At 33.3% G+C, this 19,999-nt stretch overlaps 1 protein-coding gene across 1 annotated transcript in view; it reads right to left on the bottom strand.

Moving 5' to 3' along the window:
* mspo (M-spondin) overlaps window positions 1-19,999 on the bottom strand; it is a 131,944-nt gene that overhangs the window by 27,143 nt on the left and 84,802 nt on the right. Inside the window, exons 2-3 of the mRNA XM_085807082.1 lie at window positions 11,847-12,061; window positions 2,864-3,252 (exon numbers count right to left, since the gene is read on the bottom strand). Of these exons, the coding sequence (XP_085663208.1) occupies window positions 2,864-3,252; window positions 11,847-12,061 (604 nt within the window). The remainder of the gene's footprint in view (window positions 1-2,863; window positions 3,253-11,846; window positions 12,062-19,999) is intronic.

Below are 19,999 nucleotides of genomic sequence, written 5' to 3' on the forward strand. Positions count from 1 at the left end.
TTTAAATAGAAGGAAACGAGTTCGGTGAGAGAGTTATTCTTACTTAGCGAGCGCGGAGGTAGTATTAGAGAATTAAAGATCCCCGCGTTGCGGCCTATGTGCGGCCTATGTGCCTAAGTAGTTGCAATTGTTCCAGTGAGCTTCAAGTCTGCTGAATTAGCTGCGGCTTTTGTAAAACGCGGTGAGTTAGTTATTTTAGAGAGCCTCGTAGTTAGAATATTGTCTTTACTTTCTTTTCAGGTTCTTATTTTTATTTTGACTGCCGAGTTGGCACCGTTTGTAAGCGTCAAGAGAACGCAATTGTAAATTAGTACGTTGAATAAAAAGGGACTTAAACCCTTTATAAGACTCTGTGGTTTATACAAGCTTTCACAGTCACCTCTTGGTTGCGTGCTAGTTAGAGGCGCGCAACGTTATACACTAAGCATTTAGTTTTATTAGTTGGCAACAACCGGTACTGTTATTTATTTATATTTTTATTTATTTATTTATAAAATTCCAACTGGGGCATCAGACTGTAATCCGAAGCTTTCAGAAGGTAGTAGCCTCCCCCGTTTAGTTCTGGTTTCGCTTTCGTCCCCTCACTTTTTCTTTTTGAGCTTGTTAATGGTGAACTTAATCTTTTACCCCCCCTCCGAGAAAAAGTACTTCTTTTTCAGTTGAAAATAATCTAAGTGGGGGGGGGGAGTCGACTTTATGCGCATTGGAGGCAAAGCATTCTTGGTTTATTATTTAGAACTGTCTGATTTATACTAGCACACGCAGGTTATGAACAGATAGGAAAGCAAAATGAATGAATAAAAAGAATGATACTGAAATCAATAACTGAACTGATTTCTTGGAAACATAGAATGGATGTAATAATAATATTAATATTTTTATTCAGTTATGCTTTTCATTCCTTAATAATTTCCTTCAGAAATGCTACACGCCGCATACCGCTCCATACCGCATACCGATTTTCAAAAGTTAAAACTTGTAAAACAATGAAAGAAAGAGAAAATTACGCGAATAAATACGGTAAGTTGCGATATAAATCTGTATTTATGGGATGGATTTCTTTAGCTCGACTGCTTCTGCAATATCTAAATTTCCGGGAATATGATACGCTGAAGTAATTTAAAAAAATGATTACTTCCGTGCACATGGTATCTGAGACATGACCATATCATAAAGCATCCATGATGGGAATCCCGGAAATTGTACCGGAAATAACGCTACATTAATTAAATGCTTTTGTTCTGCCATTCACGAAAAGTGAAGATGACTTCGTAATTTAACGATATAAATAAAATATCTTTTTAATGAGATAATAAGATACTTAAAGCATTAAATGACAAGCTTTTTACTGTTGATTCTAAGCAAAATAAATGTAAAAATAAGAATTATGAATGTTTTAAAATGGAGGCTAAACGGATAAAGAAAAGCAAACTGCAAACCTTACCATCAGTTCCAAATGGCTAATTTCAATTATAAGACAAATAAATAAATAAAATGATTGTCGAAGAATTATGAGTCATTTTAATGTCTGGTACGAATTATTGATGAAGGAAAACCGAAACAAATCCTGCATTAAACGAAAGTTTTAAATGGTGGAAGCATTAAACGAATTCGAATTGACTCGAATTCACGTTACAAATGAGGAAAACCACGAAAACCAATCTTGTAACCACTCGTTTGAGATGGGCCCCGCGTCGAGCTTACAGTAAACAGTGGATTTAACCACACAACCATTGGTGGGGCGCAACAAGCTTATTCTACTGAGAATTGAATCTGGGTCAAATAATCAATATTCAACGGTTTCTATCACACGGTGGTAGATTTTCAAAGAAAGAAAATGTAAACCACCTCATTATATGACATGAATGCCTGCCGAATATTTTCAAAATAGAAATCATTTACCTCAAGAAAATAAACTTCTAAATTAATTATAAATTCTGAGTTATTCGCCTGGGTTAATAGATCGCGCAAATGACATTCAGCACACTCCTTTGCAGTAACTACACAGACATTTAAATTATGGTCGGGTTTTCATGACACAGAAGCAGGGCCGACGCAAGTTGTCGTCCGATGCAAAATGGATGGCAGAATTCAAGAGCTCCACTTGGTACTAAATGCTGCAAATTCTGCCACTCCGTAAGGCAGCATCGGTTACATAGATTTAGGGCCAGCGCCTGAATAGGTACAGCCGTCCTGATTCCATGGTCTCGAAATTCCAAAGAAGCACTCTGAAGAAAATCTGAAAACTTCTATCGAAATATAGAGATGCTGTTCCACCAAAGACTGAATGGATAAGACGGCTAAACATTAGCAATTCGTTCCATGTTCTCAGCAAATGAGAGGGCTGAATGAAGTTTTCGTGTTTTTCCGTATGTGCAATATGATTACAACCTAGTTTTCCTAAAAAGGCCTCCATCAAGGCAACCCTTATAAGGCGAGATAGCCTCAGGTGCTTTGCCATAACAATTAAACATTTATCTAACTATGAGTGGTGATCTTTTCTAAGAAAGACATCACAAATTACAGCAGAATATTGCATTTTTCAAATAAATTCCACAACAAATAGTAACAAAGATTAACCTGCTCTTAACTGAAATGGACACACAAATCTAACCGTAATTTACAAGTGCAATCTATGACAAAGTAAATTCAAGGTTGCTATGTAATTCCTAAAGTCCATTTTACTGTTAATTCAGGAAAATTTTCATAAGCTGCTATCCATTAATTTTCTATCAAATTGCATTTAATTTCGCTCATGCGTTTGAAAGAGATAATAGTTAAATCATAACAGAAAAACAATATCTGCAAAACAAAGCTTTATGTTGTATAAACAGCTTAATACTCGACATACAAGTATCCTCACCTCTTAATAGTTGATCGAGTACTCGTGGAAATACTCTCATCTTCGATCCTACTTTCGGTTTTTATATTTTTAGTGAACTGTTTAGAAAGAAAGAATTCTTTCAGCTTCAGGAAACTAACCCAAGCAATCCGAGGCAGCTTTTCCAGCTCCGGATAGAAGAAGGAGCTAGCGGGATGGTCAGGGTAACGGGAACGGATAGGAGTAATGTTTGACCTTGGGTCAGTGGCCCATTTTGGAGAAGTAAATGTGTAGCCGTTGTCAGTGCCGCCATCGGTTGGCTGTAGGTCAAGGGTGACTGAGTCCACCCACTTGTTTGCACGGCATAGGTCGAAACTGTCAACGCCTATAAACCAGTCAGGGCTTGGAGTAATGCGACAGATCATTGACACCTAGAATAAATATTAAGAAAAATTAACTTACATTTGTAAATTTATAACTTATATTTGTAAATTTATAACTTACTTGTGTAAAAAAAATCCATTTTAAGCAGATTTAAAAAAAAAAAAAAAAAAAAAAAAAACATCAGTTTTAAATGCTACACAATTTTCAGGACTTAATTTCTAGAATTAAAAATACAGGAGGACTTCAGGAAAGATGACCAAAAAATAAATAAACAAAATAATAAATAATTGATTATCAAAATTAAATAAAATGTAAACAGAGAAATAAAATATTAATAAACTGAGTAAATTAACAGCAAATAGTTAAATAATAAAATTAAATGCCATATCTTATTTTATTTGGGGCTATGGCTGAAACTGCAGTTTCATTCAAAAACTGTAAAGTACCGAGGAGGAGCTCCGATAGGTTTCCGCTGGATTAAAATGGAAGCCCTTATTATTCTTTCTTCATGTAAAAGTTATGATGATACTGGTCGGGGCAAAGGGAGGCGAGCTTACAGTATATAATAAACAGAAGGTGCTGAAAGGTGATCATTTCATTTTTGGACAAGTTTTCAATATAAAGATCCAAACTGTACTTAAATTTAGCAGTTACTTCCAAGCAAGAGGTGAAACTCCTAACACTTAAATAGCACCTAAAAGCAACTTTTTACAACCTTGCAACTCTTTAAATTTTTAAAAACCTGTTTAAAATAGATGCACGTAGTCTTCATTTACCATTTAAATGTACTTTGATACCTGTCTTTACAGAGGAAGTAAATGAATCAGTATACGCTTAGCGTTTGCGATTACCTGCATTTTGTGCGTTTTCTCTGGAAAAGGACTATGCTTCATAGTTAAATTTTCATAACACTAATCACGATGATAAATATTTTGATAATAGTTCTAAACAGTAATCATGAATCGTAGTTTTTAACACTGTAGAGATATCCGCAATCAGAGTAATCAATCATAGTTCAGTTCACGCATTTGCTTAAATTGCCAAGCCATTTAAAATCTGCTTTCTTTTCGTCTTATTTCATTTAATGGTCTTCTAAATATGAGTTAATCTTCATTTTATAATTAACGTACATGGTCAAGCTTAAACTTGAAGGAAATGTAAAAATATTAAATAAATAAATAATCAATATACCAAAAACAAAAAGTTATTTTAATACAGTTATCACTATGCACTTATTTAGAAATTACTCGGCAGAGAAAGACTCCGAAATTTTAAGGCTTAAGAAAATCCAATGCGCTGTTAATAAAAGCCATGGATCTACTTTTGCATAAATTTGTACCTTTAACAATAATAACTTTCCAGAATGTATGAACAAAAAATTAATGTTAATAAACTACTCATAAAAATTTTTGAAATCATAGTTTTGTTTTAAGATTTAAGATCTCTTAAAAGTCGAATTAAGAGACTGAAAAACTTCTAGTAGTAAAAAATTAAAATTCTTCAATTAGCGGAATTTTATCTGAACCATTTAAATTGAGGAAAACGTTCTTGGAGTTAGGGATCTGGAGTTTTGAACTGCTGAAATTAAAAGAGCGGAGCTATGCCGTCTAAGCAACTTTTGAGAAACAAAATATTAATAAGAGTTGCACGGCTCGTCGTCTTCTTTGCTGACATGCTGTCTGCGTCTAGCAATTCATTCATGATCTTCTTTCTCGCTAGGTCACGAGCAAAAATATCACGTTACGAGAAGAGAACTGAGTGTTGCAGCTCTACTCGATGCACATTCGCAGACAAATTAACGCTTGACAGTTAAGAGTTATTTTAACCTTCACGGAAATCGTTGCAAGTCCAGAAGAGTAACACTTTCTTTTTTAAACTTTATTTACGCATTCAGTTTCAGGAAGTACAAATGTTTGTATTAAAATATATTTACCTCTTAATTATAAAATGCTTTTTCGACAGAAATCAAATTAACTGCAGGGATTTTAAGTATCATGAGAAAGCACTCGCTCTGGAAAACTTTCAGAAAAGTATCACTAGGCTATACCTATTTTTTATGAAAGAATACTCCCAACGTGTTTTATGAGTTCAGATATGAAAAGGAATATGGAAATCGCTAATACAAAAATGAAAATCGTTCTATACTACATTACAATAATTTACATCGAGTAGAAATTTATCTTTGTACTTATTTGAAAAATATTTGATACCATCTTTTATGATTCTTATAAAATACTAATAAGGGTATAATGAAATATTATATTATGTTCTACAACAGATATTCATAAAAATTATTTATGATAAGCTATAATTAATAAAGTAAATTATTTGCGCTAAGTTGCGAATTTGCTCCAACATTAAAATGTTTTCTATTCGATCGAACGGTCAGTCCACTCGGATCCAACTATCACTACTATTAAGCGGTTCGGACGCTTATATGGGCTAAACTGGAGCAAAACTCTGTAATATTTTAAGGAGTATCGGATATTTTGTTAACAAAAACTGACATGATGGTATGGTAGCTCATAGAGTCGTAGGTCTATTACAAAAAATATTTCCAACATTAAAATGTTTTCTATTCGATCCAACGGTCAGTCCACTCGGATCCAAATATCACTATTCAGCGGTTTTACAGCTCGGACGCTTATATGAGCTAGACTTGAGCAAAACTCTGTAATATTTTAAGTAGTATCGGATATTTTGTTAACAAAAACTGATATGATGGTATGGTAGCTCATAGAGTCGTAGGACTATTACAAAAAATGTTAACATACTTTTTTAAAGAAAAAAAGGGTCTCATAGACATGTAAAAAATTTCATAAAATTTTACAATTTGCGTACATTTTGATCGAGTCTGTGTATTGCAGTTTCTTGACGAAAATTTTTGTATGAAATAAAATCTTGTACAGATTATTTGTTAACTGAAAGAAATAAATTTTTACCTAGTAATAAAAGAATTTGCTAAAATATTAATAGCTACATTTGTGCACTTATTTTTAAAATTTCAAGTTATCAGGACTTGTGTTCCTCTTGACTTGCTTTGGAAACATGAACTCTCCTGACTCGGAACAGGGAGCTTACTCAAGCTATGTTCAATAAATTGTGAAGTAGACAATACACACAGGAAGGGTATACGAAACCCTTTATTTTTCTATCTTTACAGAGATTTCCGGAACTTCGGAATATAGAGACCAACCACTTGTGGTCTGAACGTAAGAATATAAACTACTAACTAAAACTAACTTTGGATTAATATACAAGTGCCTAGCTTTAAGATTGGCCGTTATTTAACAAAGTCCGTATGTAGTACAGACAGATGCTAAAACTACGATACGTTTGAAATTATCAAGAGGACTAAACCTCTGGCCTTGATGGCAACCAGCAACCGAGTGAAAACTCGTAACACTAAAATGGCAAGCGGCTTGCTTCCAATAACTCCTTCCTCTATCTTGCTTGGCAAAAAGCCACAACTTAAGTACTTGGCGTTAGCAAGACAAATTTGCATAAATAAGTTAAAGCTTTTAATTCTGGCCGGAAGTAGAAAATAAGAAGTGATAGTAAAGATTTAAAATAAAATAAACGTTAGTAAAACTTGGGATCCTTACAAAGTAAGCAATTTCAAAAAAATTCTTGTCGAATGAAAAATTGCCATGTTATTCTCTCTTAACCGAGCTTGCCACTGTTGAAAAGGATTACTATCCCAATTATTTTGGATAATCAAAATTCTACTGTAGAAGAGTATACTTAATTGCTGAGATTGAATCTCTGAGAAAGATGCATTACTTCGCCAACAAGTATCAATTTTTCAATCTCAGGTACACAAGTGTGGATGCTTTCGAACTCATCAGACAATTATAATACGTCTATAACATAAATACATATTCATTTCACAACTGAACGACAAATGTTGGTTAATGACATAGTTAAAAACGAAATCAATTTCACATCCATCCAGACACTCGCAAGGCAATGCACTGCTTCTCATGTATAACTCAAATGAAAGGTTAAATTTTTCAAAGTAAAAGTCTGCTTGTCTGGCATATTTTAACAAAAGATTTTCGATGAATATCACCTAAGATAGATTACTTTTAAAATGTCAAATACGATGTTGTAGCGCATAACGTCCTCGAGTAACAAAGATCTGACAGATGAACCAAAAACTATATACGTATTAAAATTTTTAAACGCTTCTTGTTTATTTTATTTTTGTTTTGGTGAAGTAACTGATAAACTGAGCTTTTTCCATCCTTATAGAAGCAGTTAGGATTATAAAGATTATACAAGGAGTCCTAAAAAGGGCTGACTGCCTGTAAAACGGAATAGCAAGAAAACAGTAACAGTTATTATATTTACTCTTGCTGGAGATTCACGGGTGAAATCTGGATTTTTATTTTTTAAAGTATGTTTCTTTGTGTTAGTACCAAATGTCACCTGGAAATGTTATACAAAGTCCAAATGCAGCTATCCCTTCAAGGGTGATAGCAAGGAAAGAAAGACTCATCTTTGGAAAGAAATACTGTAATTCATTGTGGAAAGCAATACTGACGCAAAGCACAAATGGTTTTCTTACTAAGCACATTTTCATGTGAATGGCTTCGTCTATAAACAGAACTTACAGATCCAGTGAACGGAAGACTCTCATGTGTGTTCCACGATCACTGTTGGCATAGATTTTCTGTATGAGCAGCTTTCTGTGTAAGCTACCTTCGTACCCATCCCGTCACGTAAATTAGTTTCTACAAATAGTGCAGTGACTGATCTTCTGACAGCTCATGGACCTTTTGTGTCCTACTTAGTTCGTTTTTGGGTTACATAACACAGACAGTTGCATTTGTGGCTTACCAAGCACAAAATCAAATTACACTTGATTATTAGATAGATAACTTTACAGAGCTACCTTTTTCAGTACAAATATGAACAGAAACACAACATTATTTTTTAGCATCTTGTCTCTCTAATAATCAGAAACACTTAGTATCTGTAAATCCTGGTAATAACGTGCAACTACTTGTTTCTTGTCACAACTACTTGTTTCAGTGTCAAATAACCAAAGATCTACATTTTTGTCCCTATACAACAAACAATGTTCATGAGTGGTTTCAGAAGATTCTCAGGAATAAATCTCTTCACCAGAAGCTTCAGACTCTAATAAACGATCTTATCACAAACAGCGACAATCTCAAAGCAGTATAATTCTCATTTTTATTTATGAATTTTTAGCTTTTAATGTTATTAATGTAAGTAGCAGTCACAAAAGTGGCTTATTGTTTTAAAGATTATAGTTTTACTTTATTATTTTCTTAGTTTATTATTTATTTATTATTTAGTTTGTTTTTTATTAGTTTCATTTTTTATTTTTGTAGCATTATTTGATTTTGTTAAATTATTTCTCGAGATGGTTTAATTTTCTCAGAATTCAACAATTATTAAATTTCTCAGAATTAAATTAGTTTTCTCAAAATACTTTCTCAGAATTGTAAAATCTTCTCAGAATCTCAGACCTTATGTCAAAAAGTATCCACTAACAACTCTGCTCATCAACTTTGCATTACAAAGAGTAATGCAAAGTTGCAAAGAGTAATGCAAAGTTGATGAGCTATACCAATGCTTTAATTTGTCAAAAATTTTAGAGTGTCAAAATCGTTTATAACATCTATATTATACACGTAACAAAATTTTATACTTCATAGAAAAATCCTTGTAAAATGTAACATTCTTTGTAAAAGTGTAAAAAAATTCACTATACATTTATTTCATATTTTATTATATATATTTATATCACTGCTATATCAAAATTTTGTATCATAAGTCTTTTTTTTTTTAATAAAAGCTGCTAAATGATCAGAAAAAGCTCAAAGTCTTTAGACGGAACAGCTGCTTATTCTGTGGATTTCTGTATATGCTTTATCCAGCAAAGTCATATTAGGCCAATTATTTTATAGAAGATAGGGAATTCACATCGCTACATTTAAATCTTACATGAATTTGCGCCATATTTAATGTGTTGGACGATTCGCCCGAAACAGCCTGTTCAAGCAAAATGGTACGAGACCTAATCGGAGTGAAAGTTTTCAGTTTCTTGGAGGAAATGTTTTGATAACTGCGTTATTGTATTATCTCCATTCAGTCGGCAAGGGTATGGACTGATCACTGTGTGCGCCAAATCTCACTTTGTTCGGTGTCTTTCTTTGGAACAATTTGAAGGATACGACATAAAAATCCCACCATGCCTACGGAATTGGAAAGAAAAAGAAAAAAAAAAAAAAAACCTTAGTCATGAATGCGAAGTCAACAAGTTGCAGATCATGTCTGTTAATTATGTACTCGGCTTATGACAAGTCATTGCTTCGAATGGTGCTTCGAGTGAGCCTCTTGCAACTCACACCATATTTCGTGAACGTTTTGATGAGATTTCTGGAAATATTCCAACGACTGAGAATTTCAGAAATCAAGGCGCCACATCTCGTACTAATAGAAGGAAATATATTACTTGTAGAGATACCTTGTAGAGACATTAAGTTATTTTTAAAGCAAGGGTACATGAAAAATGAGTAATACCCTCGCCTCGGACCTCTCGAATACGCGCCGAATACCATTAGACCACAAAGTGCTGACCATTACACCACGAAGGCATGCTAAGAAAGCGGGAGAAATATCTTATATACTTCCCCTTTTAAAGGGCGACTCAAGATTAGGGGACCGAATCTCCAAATCCTGGTGGAGGAGAATCATCATCCACCCCCTCTTAGTTCGGGCGCCATTGTACAGACATTAGGTAATTTTTGGTAGCAGAAGAGATGAAACATTAGCAACGCCTTCGCCGGGAATCGGACCACGGACCTCTCGAATACGCGTTGAGTGTGCTGGCCATTACACCACGAAGGCATGCTAAGAAGGCGGGAGAAATACCTTATAACCTAACCCCACACACATTAATCTTCTTCAAGAATAATTTTAGTAACTAGTTGTTTATTATTCCATTTTAAAACACGTCAGTCCTTTCTTAGTATACCCTGTATTTATTACAACGACAATATAAATGCTCCTCATAACTGTGCCAAATAACTTAACAAAGTTTGATTAATGCAACAGCAAGTATGACACAAATACAAGCAAAACATATGTGTTGGTGAAAAGTTCGAATGCAATAGTGGTACTAGCCAATACTTAGAAAGTAGAAATACGAAGGACATTCAAAATGTACTAAGTTACACTTGATTATAGTAGAAAACTTTACAGAGCTACTTATTTCAAAATAAATATAAACAGAAACACAACATTATTTTTATAGCATCTTGTCTTCCGATAATCAGAAACACCTAGTCTTTATAAACCTAGGTATGAACGTGCAACTAAATGTTTGATTTTTGACGACAGAAATCCGCTCCTTAATCATGGAAACGACCTGTTGCTTGTGTCAGTTCATCGAAAGGAAATCATTTAAGACTTTGAGGTCAAACTTACGTTGAGCATATCTTGTGTGGCGTTACATTGCCATGAATGACAGCAATGCCTTTACATAATTTCCTAAGCCTCTTGTTTTTTTTTTTTTTTTTTTTTTTTTTTTCATGGTTTTGTGCTAAGATCTGTGAGAGAAGTTGGCAGTTAAGAATCATCACTCATGATTGTGCGCTTTTGCGTGAAATCGGTGAAAATTATTCTTCATGATCGAAGAATACAATCGTATGACCTTTCTTGCTGACAATACATGAAACTTCTGATTTATTTGCAACAAGCGATGATTTGTATCTTCATTTCGTATATAATCTTTTCGACTGGTGAGTGAAATAATATTCTGCAATGTTGCGGTTTAAGAAGCCATTACCTTCCCCGAAATAATGTTGAAGGAAATATTAAAAAGAAGAAACAAAAAAAAAAAAAAAAAAAAAGAGAGAGAGAGAGAGAATGGAAGAAATAAAAGACGCCCGCCCCTTTTTTGGTGTTCTAATGTTTAGGGGGAGGGAAGACCGCAACAAGAACATAACTTTTGATATCAAGACGAATCGGACGAGGGGATGAGCAATGCCTATTGAGGTACCCAATTCTTCCTGAAATTCTGAGGCAGCTACTCTGTGATTGCTATAAATCATTTTTAACACGCTACTGCTCAGTATCTCTTATAATCGATGCTGATGGCTAACATCAAACGGCAGTCTCTGAAGAGTTGATTTCACCTGCCCACAAATGGAAGCTCTGCATTTGTTCAAGTACTATATGATCATAATTTAGCAATAAATCTTGGTAAAATTATTTTTTTTTCCTCACAAAATTATTATTATTCCTCTAGCTTCAAACTTGGTATGTTTCCAGCCTTGATGAGCCATTTGCACTCCTGTTATGATGTACCTCTCACCGATATTTCATCCGAAGTTGTCTCTATAGGAAGGCGTGAACGTGAATCTTATTACTTGCATGCACCTCTTTGTTCCGCAATCCTGCCAAGTGTTTGAGACAATTGAAACTTACTTTTTTAATTCCGTACGTAAATACTACATAGAGCTCAAGCTGTTATGTATAATAGCATTAAAATGACTAAAACTAAAGTTAATGAAATAATTACGATATGTGGTTTTTATCAATAAGCTGAAAACACAAACATGATTAAATATTAGTAGCTTATTAAGTAGAAAAGTGTTCTTACTTTAGAATGAGCTGCATCTACGAAGAATGTTGCTTCCGTCGTTCCAACTCCTTGAGTAACTGGAGGTGCGAAGAATTCAGACAAAATTACTCTTTTCTGCTCGATACCCTCACGTACTAATAATTCCGCTTTCCCTGTTTCCACAAACAACTTCACAGAATCGCTTGCAGTTTTACCCATACGCCACAAGACACCACTTGAATTATGGCTTCGACCTGAGGAAGAATATTTGGTATCAATTTGATGAATCTAGTGACGTAAGATACTTACTGTAGAATGATAACTGGGTGAAAAGCAATAAAGAGAAGTACCGTATACTCCGGCATATAACGGACACATTTAATACAAAAAATAAGATCAAAATTTACTAGTGCGCGTTAAACGCTGCATATAAACCTGATAGATTTTTTAAATAAAAAAAAGATGAGCATACAAAAATTAAGATTTCTACGTGTATCGAAATGCTGCTTATTTAAAAGAAACGACATACCTTATGAACTTAAACTTTTTCATTATCGAATAACATGAAAATGTCGTCATGTTCCCCTTCCATTATATCTTCAGGCACATCATCGAATTTTATTTAATGTTAACCATCACTGTTACTCTGATACATAAATAATCATCTACCGTTCCATCAAGATTGTTAGATATACAACACTTTTTAATGACATTTGAATTATGTCGGATTTAATTTCATTCCATGCTTTTATTACCCAATCACACATTATTTCTAGACTGGCATGACGCATTTGGCCTCCTTTTGTAAATTTATTTTCATCTTCCAACAACCAAGTTTTCCACTGTCGTTTTAAATTTTCTTTTAATGTGTTATTGATAAACACATCTAAAGGCTGAACTAATGGCGTTAATCCGCATGGAATAAGTGCTATTTTTTTTATTACAGTCTTTGTACAATTATTTCTTGCTATGTCTTAAATGGGATCTGAACGTGCCTCAAGCTAAAAGACTTTCTGGGTTCTTTAAAGCAACAAGAGCGCTTTTGCCAAACCTTTCTTATCCACAATTTCACACTGTTTTCGTCCATCCATCGTTTCTCTTGCACATAAATAAAATCATGTTTTAGGAACTTACATTTCGACATCGTCTTTCTTTTAAAAATAACCGTGGCTTTTAATTTTGTACCATCTGCTAAGCAGGAAAGCCTTACGGTGAGGTGAGATTTTTCGTGACCTGTTGTTTTCATGTGAACCGTTTTTGTTCCTTTCACATCAATTTTTTCATTTCCTAATATATCAAACATTACTGGAGCTTCATCCGTATTTTCAATATGTGACAGTAATTTTTTTTTTCCTTCGTAGGTCAATAATATACTTCTGGAAACTTATCAATTTGTTGTCCAAATCTTTCGAAGCCCTTTACGAAATTTTTGTTTTTCCTCGCAGAACTAAATTATTCCATGCTGTAAGTCGACTATACCAACTCAAAGTTGCTGGAACGTTTTCAGTTTCATTTGCATTCATATTTTGCCAAATTTAAGTCAAATAAACGTATGCTGTTTCTTGTTACAATTAATATTTTACGGCGATTTTCTAGGACCTAGTTCACAGCACTTTTTTTCTTCTACGATAGATAATTTTGTTTCTCCTTTACTCAAAGCACATTTATTTTTAGGCTTATAAAATACTGTGATTTTACTTTCCTTCCATTCACGTACGGAGCTTTCACCAACAACAAACATCTTTGCTGCTGCACGATTTCCATTTTCTTATGCAGACTGAATGACTGCATAATGTCATGGATCGGGTAATGAGGAAGGGGTCGGAAGTACATTCTTACCCCAAATTACGTCCCCCTTTTACCGAAACTCTAGAATAACATTCTTGTACACTACTGTACTGAATATCACCCACCCTCTTTGCAGAATTATTTACTTCCTCAAGCATCCCCCCACACACATACTGTTACCCTTGTCAGTATACCATTGTTCGAAAGCCTGAGAAAAATATTCGAATGAATGACTTCAAAAGATCGCTTATGAGCATCGACAGGCTTGTCGTGCTTGTCGGGATGGCAGAAACGTTACACAATACGTGATTGAAAATTTAGCATTTTATTATTTAGAAACACGACTTTGTGTACAAAATATTTACATGTTGATAGAGCATGATTTAAGAAAATACCAATGGATTATCCGTTTAAACTCAGGTATTCCTAACACCCTACAAAAGAAAATAACCCTCGCTGGCTAAAATCGAATTCGAACTCACGGCGAACGCCCTAGCAAAGTCCTACAGACAACTCTCGTCTTCCACACACTTTGGACCAAGGACCAAGGAAGGGTTTCAATTACAAGGCACTTAGGCTTATAGCCTTTATCCCCACATCATCAAAGAATTATTTTTATCGCCAAAAAGAGGGTTCCGCAAAGAGGTAAAAATTTAGTGCCAAAATGTTAAAATAACAAATGAATATCTGCCTTCCACAGTGAAAAAAGGTAAAAACACTGAAGGACATAATTTAAGACTTTCGATGTTGAAAAAAGGGCCAGAATCAATTTTGAAGGGATTACATCATGACCACACACTTTGTCTGTCTCACCTGCTGGGTTCTCGCCGCGATAGGAGGCAGCTGATTGGCTGAACGCAGAGAGATACAAGACATCATCTCAACGATATGAACCACCGCTCACTGGGGAAAGGCCTACTTGTTCATAATCTTTATAACTCTGTGAAACCTTTTGAGACAAAATAATTCCTGTGGGAAAGTCAGTTGCTAAATAAGAATTCCATTCAATTTCCAAAATTAACAGAGTTCGTGAATAAAAACTACAATGTGGAGTTCGGACGATTATGTATAATCTGAACGTATATTTCAAATTTGAGAGTGGACAAAAGCAGATTTTCCGTCTTCCATGAAAATGAGATCTTCATGAGAATGTTCTCATCATCGTTTTTGGTAGACATGGAAAGTGACCAATCGGTGCAGTTAAATGAAAGTTTCTTGAAAATCCTACATTAACTGATTTTTATTCAAAGTGGGTGTCTTAAGTATCCAGGAATACGTAAACGTGCATTGTTCATGACTTCTACCTTTAGCAATACCTACAGATAAACAGTTGTTTAGTCAAATGAAGAGCACAAAATCCAAAACAAGAACACGTTTGACAGATCAACATTTGGAAGATAATTTATGAATCGCAACAACACCACATACCGAAGCTTTAATAAAGCAAAACTAATGCCAAGTTTCTCATTAAGACTGAAATGACTTTCATCCCGCCAGTAATGTGAGTTTTTTGTTGCCAATGGATTTTGTAACATCGTTATTACTATATATATATCATGTCACCTTCCTTCTTTTTCATAATTTAAAAAAAGTATAAAGTATATGGATTCGATTTTATTGTTTTTAACATAAACACAAAGTATTCGATATTATAAAAATCGCTAACCCCATTTCTTCCCATAAAATTAATTGTACTCTTACACTCTCCCTCTCTGTTATAAATTTTCTGCCTCAACTAGTAATTTGTTAGACATGTGGCCGCAAGGAACTGGAGGAGGAATACCATGCAAAGATAAGAAATTCACATGTGCGGTCCTCTCAAAAATCGCAGTCTTTGACTTGTTACAAGGTGTGAGACGACATGTTCAGACATTACACTAGCAGTTACTTGTTCAATAATACCTCCATTTGACTTTAAAAAAGCCATAACTTCAGGAACAGTGTCAGGAGATTTTATTGATCTACATTGTATCAGTCATCAAAACTTCTCGAATTCAAAGGCTGACCAACCAATGATTCTGCAGCTCCTCTGACATCGTCTTGAACCATAACGAATCACAGGAAGTAAAACGAAACCAAAAAATTAAAAGGACGTGACTGATTCATTCTCTAATATTTTCAGAGAAAGCAAGTACTCAAAACGTTCTGAGACTCACGTCTAGAGAAACTCTTGCCGCTAGCAACAACCTCGCATAATGAGAACAATAACTGTTCTTACATTACAAATAACTGCTTCTATGCATTTAATACTGATTACAGTTTTATTTATATTAATAGAGCTTCTCGTTGATTTATAATAAATATATTGAGTTCAAATGCGTATTTTAATACGCAGCCTAACCTAAACGCAACCCAGTCATTTACCAGTCACTACAACGGAGTCGTCCCATTAGAGCACCAGTTCTCAAAATATTTATTAGACAAACGAATAAAAACATTACACCTTATTACATAATTAAATTTGTAAAATTTCATTTTGGCTGTTTAGTAGAAAAGTAACGAATGCAGCAGTTTGTTGTAACGTCATTTTTACAATAATTTCGCGCATCGATTGCAAGCACCATGTTTCTGGTCTTTTTTTTCCTAATGGATAGGATTTTGCGGTTAAATGGAAACAAAAGAAATAAGAGTTCTTCGAATTCTTATTTGTTTGGATTTATTATTAATCTATGTAATATTGTCCTTTATTTTTTGCTTTAGAGTTTTTTGTTTCAAGTTAAGAGTTCTTTTGTTGAAGAGAGTTAATTAGAGAATATGATTATCGGTTATATTCAATGTTAGACAACATGCTTATCAGTGAAATTCAACGCAATGATGTTAATAATTGCGGAATGTTTAAGAATCTATCTTTGTAAATGCTTTTAATTTGCCTAAATGAAATCATTAAATTACTTTATATTAAGTAAAATATGTTCAATCGCTGCTAGAATTAATATTATGATTAATTATAATTATAGTATCATATTATTTATTATTATAATTAATATAATAATTATTATAATTACATCTCCAGCCGAAAATCTTATTTCGTTAATAATAATTTTCTGCATTTTATGCTTGAAATGATATAATTAAATACAAAAAAAGATTTTTTTAAATTTACGTTTATCTCCCTCTCCTTTCCTCCACCCCATTAAACTAGTGCTTCGCACGCATTAATATCTGTTTTCATATTTAGTTGTTCATCGGTTAAACTGTGAATCAAAGGAGACTGAAAAGCCATAATATTATGAAGTTACAGTATTCTGTTATGCACTAAAAATGACTAAATCCGGATTTTTTAATTTTTTTTTACTTCTAACAGCATCATCAATAAATAAAATGTGATATAAATTTTTAAAAAGCCTTCTATAAATTTTATTACTAGGGACAATTTTGACCTGCAAAACCATGTGTTTGTCTTTTTGCTACTTACCTTTCATGCCCATCTATCAAAATTGAGTGCAAAGCAGAGTGCATTTAAAAAATATTTTCTGTTATTTTTTTCCTAGTAATTGTATATTCATTGCCGCAGTGAATAATTTTAAAAACTGATTTCTGCAAGAAGATGCTTGTTCTTTAAATCATAGCAAGAAGAAGAAATGAAAAAGAGCAATTATTATAGTAGAGAGTGTGTATCAGTTACATTCTATTTTGCTTCATTAGTGAAAAGTAATCAGCAATAAAGTTATTCTGTTACTAAATAAGCCAATGAACTCAAATATTATAATTTTGACTAGTTCGCACCTTACATCATTGTTATGTCAATTAACATGTGCAACATTAAACTTTTCAATTGTCTTTTAACAAAGCTGTTACCAGTGGCTCTGCTGTGTCTAGCATTCATTTCTTTTACTTTGTGTATGCTTGAGCCAAACTGAGTAATGAAGAGTTTGACAGTTTTTATTAGTGCAACACTCCAGGAAGGAGAAGCAAACGCTTCTTAGAGAAAGCAAAAAAAAGTGTGACCTTCAATGTCATTAAAAATAAAAAAATATATATTCTAGAATCTTTTGCATTTGTCTGTCTTCATTAATTCTAAAGATGATTAGTTGTAATTAATAGCATTCTCTCTTTTTTGCCTTCAGGCTTTCAAAAGATACCGTCTGATCTTCTTCCGTGTTTTTCTTTTTATTCACAGTTATTCAAGTGTTAAGTAAATTTTCCAGGCGACAGTTTAAATAAACGTAGGTGGAAAAATTAGCGTCATATTTTAATGAAACTGTTATTTGCATTATTTTATTCATTACACTAAAATAAGCCTAAGCAAGCATATTTGAGTGAGGAATTAATTCAAACATCACATTATGAATACCGGGTGTCTAATAAAAGCTTCTGAAATTCGTGTAAGCTTATTTTAATTTATTTTAAAATTGTTTTGCACTTTATATTAAATATTCATCAAGTAATAAAAAATTTTCACTGCATGCGAAATTTATTCAGCCTTTCAGAAAAGAAAGGGAAATATTTTAATATTATTTCTTGTTTCCTATATTTAGTTTCAAAATTGGCCATATTTAAAGTTTTCGATTTTTAAAATAATTTTTTCACAGCGAAAAAATAGATGGATTGTTGATTTAGATTTAAAATAATTTTAAATCTCAAGTTCCCCAAATTTTCATTCTATCGTGTGCATTCCTTCAATAGTTGTGATTTATAATGTGTTTTAGTATAAAATAAATTAAATTGCTCTTGAGTTTAAAGTCAGACCGCTAAGAAGGTGAAAACGGCGAATAAATGCAGATGTTAGAAATTGAGAAATAAAAGGATTTCTCTATAATCCAATCTCGCTGGTACAACAGTTTTCTGTTAACGTTTTCAATAATGTGCATCACGTACTCGTTAAGTTTCTTCGTGAATACGTGATGCACATTATTCAATGACGTTTCTTCAATGAATAGCTTGGATTTTCTTAAATCATTCCACATTTATACAGAGTTAATTAATATACGATTATATATAAGCATATCTTACGGTGAAACACCGAAATCTCGAGAATGTCGACTTTCACCGGTAAATGTCAACATTCACATAGTCGCTTGGTGTATGTCCGAAATATTTTCCAAATACTCTTATTTCTGAATTACACCGGTAAATGCCGACATTCACCATGTACTAATGGTCAATGTTGAACATATAAGAATATTATATTTTCTTCTCCGTAATTCAGTCGCGAAAAAACGCACTTCAGACTTAAAATAAGAACTTAAGAACATAAGAACTTAAAACACACAGTACATTCAAAATGAGAAAGGAAAATATTATAAGTTAAAAACTTACTAAATTATGTGATTCAAATCTTATTTATTGCAACAACTTAACTATTATGACACTTTGAATTGCACAAGAGGCCCTTGCTTTTACAACTGCATTTACTTGTGGAACACTTCCTTTTGCAATGACAGCGTGTACATATACTCCTCTCTTTTCGACCTGCACCAGAGCATATCTGTGATTGTCGACATACACCGGTAAGGGTCCGAATGAACAAGAATGTAATGCAATATTCGATCTTTCACCAACGTATTTGGTGAATGTTGACATTCTCCGGTGAAAGTCGACATTCTCCAATTTTGGTCTTTCACGGTAACAGATGTTTATATATATATATATATATATATATATGCCTTAAAAATCACAAGTTTGGGAATTTGGTATCACATGTATATGTTAATGACATGATATTCTTTTGTATATAATCTGGTTTTAAGTTACTTCAGTGTCTCAATATATTTCGGTATGAGTTCACGCTTTGTATGAATAACAGGCAGGAAATGGTAAAGCAATTTATTTACATATACAGTTTTAAAAGCAACCTCAAACAGCACTTTAATGCTTTTTTAAACATAATATAAAAAAGTGGGAGACACTCTAGGCAAGAATATATTAAACGTTCTTCCAAAAACTAAGCTCAAAAGGCATACTAAACAGTTATTTACGGTTAGCATATTGTCATGCAATGTAAAAACGCATATAGGATTAGTAGATGAAATCTCAGACACTTTTCTCATTATTCAAGAAGACCTTTGCATTATGCATATAAACATTTCTATGTGACGACTAACGCATACAAGCAAATATTTTAAGACTTAAAATATTTAAGATTAAAATTTTTCTATTCTTAAATATTCAAATTTTCTAATTTCCTAATTTTTACATAGAGTCATTAGGTTATTCTGAAGCAGGAGATGTGAAAAATGTGCAATTTCCTCGCAGGAACTCGAACCTGGACTTCTCGAATAAGCGCTGAGTGTGCTACCGTTACACCACTAAGGTATGTTGGAAGGAAGAAAATATTTTTTAAGTCATATAAATTAATAAAAAAAAAGATTCTGTTCGCTTACTTTGAACTATGATATTAAAAACAGTTCATTCAAATTTAAAAAATTATCTATACAGAGTTACCTAAGCAGGTATTCAAGTAA

The sequence above is a fragment of the Stegodyphus dumicola genome, chromosome X1 (genome assembly GCF_044657685.1).
Source record: "Stegodyphus dumicola isolate Sdum_Otavi_A_Nest chromosome X1, ASM4465768v1".
NCBI lineage: Eukaryota > Metazoa > Arthropoda > Arachnida > Araneae > Eresidae > Stegodyphus > Stegodyphus dumicola.